Source organism: Gossypium hirsutum, chromosome D10 (genome assembly GCF_007990345.1).
Source record: "Gossypium hirsutum isolate 1008001.06 chromosome D10, Gossypium_hirsutum_v2.1, whole genome shotgun sequence".
Taxonomy (NCBI): domain Eukaryota; kingdom Viridiplantae; phylum Streptophyta; class Magnoliopsida; order Malvales; family Malvaceae; genus Gossypium; species Gossypium hirsutum.
Genome location: NC_053446.1, coordinates 51,663,597 through 51,671,348, shown reverse-complemented (window position 1 = coordinate 51,671,348; position 7,752 = coordinate 51,663,597). Strand labels below are relative to the sequence as shown.

Sequence of the window (7,752 nt, the reverse complement as noted above, 5' to 3'; positions counted from 1 at the left end):
AAAAACAAATTGATTTAACTCTTTTAATAAAATTACAAGTATATTTCAGTTGAAATTAAGATGTTGGTTATTGGTATTAGTTAATTATAATCATATAATAAATACTTAAATTAAATTGATTTGAGAATTTTAATATAAAATTGGTTCAAACAACCATCTCTACTCTAATAGTTAAAAAAAAATGGAAAGATAAAAAAGATGGTTGGTGAGGATTTTGGTTTTAGTTAATCTTATATAAAGTAAAAATTAAAGGAGTGAAGTGTAAAAAGTAAATTTGTTTGAGTAGATTTGGATATGTGGAGTTAGCTGGATCCATGCCTATATCACTGACCCACTTTATTAAACAAAACATAAAATAATCCACAAAACAGAGAAATTGAGCTTCTGGGTGAGACAAGCAGAGATGTCTTCAACTTCAATCTCACAAATGCTTTATATAAATTTTCTCTTCTAATAATCCAAAACTCCCTCTCTCCTTCATCCTTAACTTCAACCTCTTTCAATTTTTCAACCTGGGTATCAATCTTTTTTATGTTTAGTTAAAGTTTAAGATGTGAAAGGCAGCATCTTTATGCAAAAAAGATTGTCTCTCTCTCTCTCTCTCTCTCTCTCTCTCTCTCTCTCTCTCTCTCTCTCTCTCTCTCTATATATATATATATATATCTTCTTGGTTCTGGGTCAGTTTTGTAAGACATGAATGTAAGTAGTGTAAAAGGATCCATGTCAATTAGCAGTTCAACTTCCACTTGGAAAGCAGGAGATACAATTAGTGATCAGTTTCCTGCTGGTTTAAGAGTTCTTGTTGTTGATGACGATCCAACTTGTTTAATGATCTTGGAGAAGATGCTAATAGCCTGCCTTTATAAAGGTATTATCAAAACTCATGTTTCTTTCTTCTGATTCTTTGTTTTATTATTGAGGTTTTCTTTCTTTGCTCATGTTGATTTTGTTTTGTGGGTCCAAAGTGGGAAAAACAAAAGGGAAAATGATCTCTGTTTTCTTATATTTGTGAACAGTAAGGGTTTACAACTTTGGGTTTGAGATTAGCTTATTTTCCATAACAAGTATGTCATTAGCTTTAAAGGCTTGATTTGTTTTTTGGATTTTTGCTTTGCTCAGTTACCAAATGCAATCGAGCGGAGACGGCATTGTCCAAACTCCGAGAGAACAAAAATGGGTACGATATTGTTCTTAGTGATGTGCACATGCCGGACATGGATGGATTCAAACTTCTTGAGCATATTGGTTTGGAAATGGACCTCCCTGTTATCAGTAAGCAATGTTTCCACATGGATTTAATTACCCTTATTATGTTTTTGGCCTAATCCCACTTTGTATTCCCTGCAGTGATGTCAGCAGATGATGGGAAACAGGTTGTTATGAAGGGCGTTACCCACGGTGCCTGCGACTACCTAATCAAACCAGTTCGTATCGAAGCACTCAAGAACATATGGCAGCATGTGGTTCGAAAGAGGAAGAATGAGTGGAAGGAGTTTGAGCAGTCAGGAAGTGTAGAAGAAGGGGACCGGCAGCCTAAACAATCTGACGATGCTGATTACTCGTCCTCGGCTAATGAAGGGAACTGGAAAGGCTCAAAAAGGAGGAAAGATGAGGAAGAGGAAACCGATGAGAGGGATGATACTTCTACGCTGAAAAAGCCGAGGGTTGTGTGGTCTGTCGAGCTCCATCAACAATTTGTTGCAGCGGTTAATCAACTAGGCATTGATAGTACGAATCTTTTACCCATTTCTTTCATTTTGCTTGCTGAAAAATTACATCTTTTTTTATTACACTAGCATATGACTTTTAGTAATAATGTCCTTATTTTCTGAAAACATGAGCCATGTTCTTGTTGTTTTCACTGTTCTTGTTCGAGGGTTTTAGCAAACAACTGAAAGATCCAAGTAGAAACATGCTAGCATGGTCAGCATGCATTTGTCTAAGTGGATCTTCAATTATTGGTTTCTTTTTGTTGTTATGTGATTTGTTGTTTGTTTAAGCTCATGCTTTTGGATCGAATTCTGTTGATTTAAATTTCTTTTTTTACTGTTGGGGAATATGTTCTAAATAAACTTCAAATGCAACTGCTTGTCAGTTGATTTTTATGAATTTTTATGTTTTCTTTTCTTATATAGAAGCTGTTCCGAAAAAAATATTGGAGTTGATGAATGTTCCTGGCCTTACCAGAGAAAACGTCGCGAGTCACCTTCAGGTCTGTATATGGTAACTAAATACACAATCTTTTCACTTGCTTGCATTTGCATCTGATAAATAATTCTCAGAATTGTTGTTGGTCCTTTGCTGATAACCGTCATGTTATTATGTGATCAGAAATATCGTTTGTATCTTAGACGGCTGAGTGGGGTATCGCAGCACCAGAGTAATCTGAGTACTATTATCAGTGCCCAAGACCCAACTTTTGGGTCACTGTCTTCACTCAGCGGGCTTGACCTTCAAACCCTTGCTGCCACTGGTCAACTTCCTGCACAAAGTCTTGCCAGACTCCAAGCAGCAGGGCTTGGTCGTGCAACTGCTAAATCCGCCATACCTATCACCCTTGTTGATCAAAGAAACATCTTTAGCTTTGAAAACCCCAAGTTAAGATTTGGAGAAGGGCAGCAACAACATATGACCAATAAGCAGCAAGTAAATTTACTTCATGGAATTCCAACAACCATGGAGCCAAAGCAGCTTGTGAGCTTGCGACACGCTGCACAATCAGTCGGAAACATGAATATGCAAGTGCCTCCCCATGGTCCACAAAGTGGCCAAAATAATCCTTTATTGATGCAGATGGGGCAGCAGCAGCAGCAGCAGCAGCAGTCAAGAGGGCAGATACTTGTTGATTCCACTATTAATCACGCTCCTAGGCTCTCATCAATGGGGCAGCCAATATTGTCCAATGGAATGGCCACCAATGTGTCTTCCAGAAGTGGAATCCCTGAAAATATTAGAGCCCCTGGTTATTCTCAGACTCCTTCAATGTTGAATTTCCCCATGAATCATGCTTCCGAACTACCTGGTAACTGTTTCCCTCTCGGAAGTACACCTGGGGTATCTAATCTCACATCGAAAGGGGCTTTTCAGGAAGATGTTAACTCAGAAACTAAAGGATCCGGAGGGTTTATGCCCAGTTACGATGTATTTAACGACTTGAATCAACATAAACCCCAAAGTTGGGAGCTACAGAATGTCGGCATAGCATTTGATTCCTCTCAGCATTCAAACTCTCTTCAAGGCAACCTCGATCTTACGCAGTCTGCTTTAGGCCAACAAGGATTTTCTTCAGGCCAAATGAATGGACACAACAGGAGTGCTGCTGTTGCAAGCAAGGCAATGTTCTCAACCGGCGATGTTAAGGAGCTCAGAAGTGCACAAAACATTAACCAACATCTCAACAACCTTCTTGTTGACAATACAATAAGGGTCAAGTCCGAGAGAGTTTGCGATACCAGCCCTGCCAATATATTCCCCGATCACTTCGGACAAGATGATCTCATGAGTGCTCTTCTCAAACAGGTTTGGTTCTCTTTATCTTTATACTACTCACTTTCATGAGTGTAATATTTAACTTACATTAAAGTTCCATTTTCTGGCAGCAAGAAAGTGTTGCATCATCTGAAAACGAGTTTGACTTCGACGGGTATTCTATGAATAATATTCCAGTGTAGGGTGTTATTCCATACCCCAGTTCACATCGTGATTGCAGTTTCCGATGTACATATCCATTGTATAGGAAAAGTTATCACTTCAGCAATCAAGTTAGTAGGAACTTGAGTTTGTTCAAGATACTGCGTTTTGCTTAGTTGGAAGATGGTGTCTTCACATTGTGAATATCATGTTCTGCTGGGTTTCTTTGAAGCTTACCAGGGCCAGATAATTGGTGAAGTGTCTAAGATACACTTCTGCATGATATGCAAAGGTGCTCATGCAGAATTTTGATTGTATTTGGTAGCGAAATCTGGCAGGAATCGACTAATTATCGCGTGCTTTCTCTAAAATTGTCAAAGTTGTGGAGCCACTGTTTGTAGGTATCAGCAGACTATGGGAAACTCTCTAACTCTAATAGCAGATTTTAAGTTTGCTCCTTTTTTCTTCTTAATCAGAGGAATTAACTATGTTATGTACATACGCTATTTGATTGCTCTAGACAGAAAGTCTGGGTATTAATCTCTTCCTATTTAAGTTTCAATATCATTCGATTGCTCTATACATGTTTATGGCTTTTATGGCAATTTTGAACCAATGACAATTGAGTTTTAGGTTATGCAAAATTCATAATCCCACACAGCTTTGTATTTATAAGAAACTAAACGAAAAAAATATGGAAAATCAATGTTGGCAACATTCTTATATGATCATTGATCATTTACATGTGCTTGTAAGTTTGTGGAGACCATATCACAATAAACCAGAAAGACAGCAGAGCAGCCTATCAAATTCCACAGCATCTTTAGTAACATCGAATGGCATGTAATGATCAAACCACTTGAAAGAATTAACGAATCGGTATCGGTTACAAAACCATGCGGGTCTCTCTCTCATCGCAGCAAGAACGGCTCATCCTAGCTATTGATGCAACATTATGAACACAAAAACTGCAAGGAAGATTGTGAGTATTGTAGTGGAGCCCTCTCTGTTACTGTTGTTTGTTGGCAATACTGAAGGTAGAGCGCATTCCTCGCCGTTGAAAAACACTTTAGAGGGAAATCCATCACCTGCAGCTACGTTAATGCCGGGGGTATTTTTCTTGGTAAACGAGACCACAGTTTGTTGTTTTCCAGGCACCCTTGGATCTTTCTTTGGGTTGGCTCCATCAGTTTCTCCTACAATGTAGTTTAATCCAGGAAGACCTTGCATGATTATAGTATTGTTAACACCATTCAATTCCAAGGCACTTCCATTGAAGGAATACATCTTTTGAAACCCTCGGGTCGCTTCATCCATTTGTACCGCAGCAAACCAATCGGGGAAGGCAGTCTCGTCCCAGTTGAATATCGTGATCCTAGCACTCCACCCTCGGGAGTAGTCAGTAAGAACATGCCAGTTTATGCTGACACCACAATTGTCACCACATGGCATTGGATTTGGCACTGTTCGGTGTTTAAGATCAGCCCAAGCTTGGGCCATAGCAGTTCGGTTCTCAAACGGAAAGAGAAGTGCCTCGGGTGGAAGAAGAACTGCTGGAGCTGTTGTACTACAAGTGCGAGCCGTGTTGCTAGGACACCCACATGCACAAGTTCTGCAGGGAACAACTGAATCGTTGTAGTAGGAAGAAAAGGACACACAGCACTTGGGGCTTGCACCCTTGGGATGTGTAATATTGCAGACCACCTGCCAGCTAGCAACTGCGGTCGTATTTGATGGCAAGCCACTTGGGTCTGGGAATTGGCTAGGGCTTACACGAACTGGTGGGCCACATTTGTAATCAGGGTTCAATGAGCCATTGATCTTCCAATTTTGTGGAGGAGAAAGCTCAGAGCGGTTGAGGTCTGGTGGCATCTTAAAGACCTGCATCTGGAATACTGAACTTGACTTGCTAGGGTCCATTGATGGCGGCAATATTGTACCATTTCGGCAACAATTTGGGATCAGTCCAAGGGTTGTATCATTGGCCTTTGTAGGTGGCAGATCGATAATTGTTGGCCTCCTCTCACAATTCAACACATTGGCAAAGTCTAGATCTCTATAGTGTTGTCCTTGCGTGCCAAATATGCAGTCAGATGAATCAACGACATATGGATAAGCCCCTTTCATGGTATATATAAACTCATCCCTCATCCAATCAAAGCTCAACTTCCAATTATCAAGACGCCCAAGGGGGTTATGGTTCGAGATAGTAACCTGCGCCCAATAGTTCGAATCATAGGTTCTGGTCACATCATACATAATCGTAAGATCGCCACTTTGCCGAGGAAGGAATTCCTCATCTATGGTAACGTTCGCTTTGAATTTCGGGTCTTTCCTGCAACAAACTTGCATCTCGTTTTTACCTGGAAGAACCACCACCAGTAGAACATACACCATCAATATCCCAAAGGCATATTCAGTGAAATCCAACAACTAAACTAATAATGCACAAGACTATGATTAAACAACAACATTCAGCCTAATTAGGAGCATAAAAACATTGAAACATGGTCAAAGGTTGTTCTTTTTTTCTTTTCAGTCTCTAGTCAGCCTTGGTTAACAAATTCACAATTAAACAGCTAAAGTAATAAAATCTTATACTAAGAAACAGAAATATCCCATAGGTTCAACCCAACATATGACCCCAGACATTAGGCTTACAGATTCTACTCAGAATTGTTGAGATTCTTATAAAAATGATTCATTTTTCACCTAGAAAACGCCTTCCAATTAAACCTTTCTCAATTCCCACTTTTTTTTTTCACTCAATCACTATAACAAAATCAAGCATTCAAAAGAAGATAAATAAACTAAAATTTACCCAAGTTTTATTTAATTATTACCTTGCATGGAAGCCTTGGGACAAATAAACCCATCATTAGCAAGCTGAATATTTTTAGGCAAGGGCACATCAGGAGCCGCCACTCCGAACTGAGTTCCAAGAAGCTTAACTTGAACTTGCATCTGAGTCAAATCCCCCGCCGTTTCAATCGCCGTTTTGAGATCACTCATCGGGAACCCAGCGAAAACGGTGCCGTTCCCCACATTGGCAGGCAAACTCGTCCCGTCAGCCAAAACCGCATTCGAAGCGGAAACCAAAAACTCATCGTTTTGAAACTCCACGGAAACCTTCCACGATTTAAGCTCCTCATCGCCGTTGTTGAGCACCGTCAAAACCGACTCGAACCTGTAGGGCTGGTGGGTAGGATCGGTGGGTTTCAACTTGGTCCCGGAACTGTAAGCATAAGACAAGAAGATCCCGTTGCAAGAATCAGCGGCCGGAGACGGAGCCTCGACGACGTCGGATTGGGAGAAGGAGAAGCTCAAAAGGGAGAAAAGGAGTGAAAACTTGAAGAAGAAGTGGGTATTGCAGTTCAAGTAGAAAGCCATTGATTTGTAATTTGCTGCCAAAGCTTTTGGTTTACAGAAAAAAAGGAAAGAAAAATGAAAGAATTTGTAGCGAAAGGAAACGCGTAAGACGAGGAATTGGTGTGGTTGGATTGAAGCTTTTGGACAGCTTAGTAGAGGATGGAATTTGAAAGCATGATTTTTTTGATTATGTCTGAGAATGGGAAAAAACAAAAAAAAGAAATATTTTAAAGCCGACGATGACGCTGTTTGGTTAGGTTTCTAACTTTGTTTGGTTTTTTGCTTCTATTTTTTTTTTTTATAAAGTTAATTTCACCCACCGTCCGACCCTCGTTTTAAATCCAGCCTTCAACTTTTTCTATTAAAACTGTTATAAAAAAATATTTATAAAAATTTTGAGGTTTTCAAAGTATTTTTAAAAACTATCCTTCACTTTTTCTTTTCTTTGGTTTCATTTATTTTTAGTTTTAAATTTTAAGAGTTCTAACATTTTTTTAAAACTTTATTTTTAATTACATCACATAAGGCTTTACGTGTTATTTAATGGTATAATTAACTCAATAATGGAAGGACACGATCAATAATTTAATGATGTAATCAGAATATGTTGAAGTTTATGGACCAATTTAAAATAAGAGTCATAATTTAAGAATTTTTGTGCAATTAACTCTTTTTAATTGCTTTCATTAAGAAGCATAATATGCGGGTTAAAGACAAAGTAAATATTCATATATTTTATTGATGCTTTTTGTG

At 39.0% G+C, this 7,752-nt stretch overlaps 2 protein-coding genes across 4 annotated transcripts; one reads left to right on the top strand and one right to left on the bottom strand.

Annotated features, from left to right (window-relative positions):
* Positions 1–355: 355 nt before the first annotated feature.
* On the top strand, positions 356–4,210 carry LOC107916188 (two-component response regulator ARR2). Of its 3 annotated transcripts, XM_041103240.1 has the most exons (7): positions 357–605; positions 654–868; positions 1,120–1,272; positions 1,348–1,728; positions 2,136–2,212; positions 2,332–3,519; positions 3,600–4,210. In XM_041103240.1, the coding sequence occupies exons 2-7, from the start codon at positions 694–696 to the stop codon at positions 3,669–3,671; spliced, it is 2,046 nt and encodes a 681-aa protein (XP_040959174.1). In that variant the 5' UTR covers positions 357–605; positions 654–693; the 3' UTR covers positions 3,672–4,210. The 3 variants fall into 3 exon arrangements, with proteins under 3 accessions (XP_016700824.2, XP_040959174.1, XP_016700823.2); XM_016845335.2 differs by having other exon boundaries at positions 356–868; positions 2,139–2,212; XM_016845334.2 differs by having other exon boundaries at positions 357–868.
* A 115-nt stretch (positions 4,211–4,325) lies between these two features.
* Positions 4,326–7,326, bottom strand: LOC107916189 (COBRA-like protein 7). Its single transcript, XM_016845337.2, has 2 exons — positions 6,474–7,326; positions 4,326–5,993 (listed from the first exon to the last, which is right to left on the bottom strand). Exons 1-2 carry the CDS (start codon positions 7,018–7,020, stop codon positions 4,570–4,572), a joined length of 1,971 nt encoding a protein of 656 aa, XP_016700826.1. The 5' UTR covers positions 7,021–7,326; the 3' UTR covers positions 4,326–4,569.
* Between the last annotated feature and the right edge of the window lie 426 nt (positions 7,327–7,752).

Excerpts from the sequence above, each read along its gene's own strand:
- LOC107916188 (XM_041103240.1), top strand. The coding sequence starts at position 694 with ATGAATGTAAGTAGTGTAAAAGGATCCATGTCAATTAGCAGTTCAACT. Across the intron at positions 1,729-2,135 it reads TAATCAACTAGGCATTGATA|AAGCTGTTCCGAAAAAAATA; the intron begins GTACGAATCTTT and ends TTTCTTATATAG. Across the intron at positions 2,213-2,331 it reads ACGTCGCGAGTCACCTTCAG|AAATATCGTTTGTATCTTAG; the intron begins GTCTGTATATGG and ends TTATGTGATCAG.
- LOC107916189 (XM_016845337.2), bottom strand. The coding sequence starts at position 7,020 with ATGGCTTTCTACTTGAACTGCAATACCCACTTCTTCTTCAAGTTTTCA. Across the intron at positions 5,994-6,473 it reads TCCCAAGGCTTCCATGCAAG|GTAAAAACGAGATGCAAGTT; the intron begins GTAATAATTAAA and ends TGGTTCTTCCAG.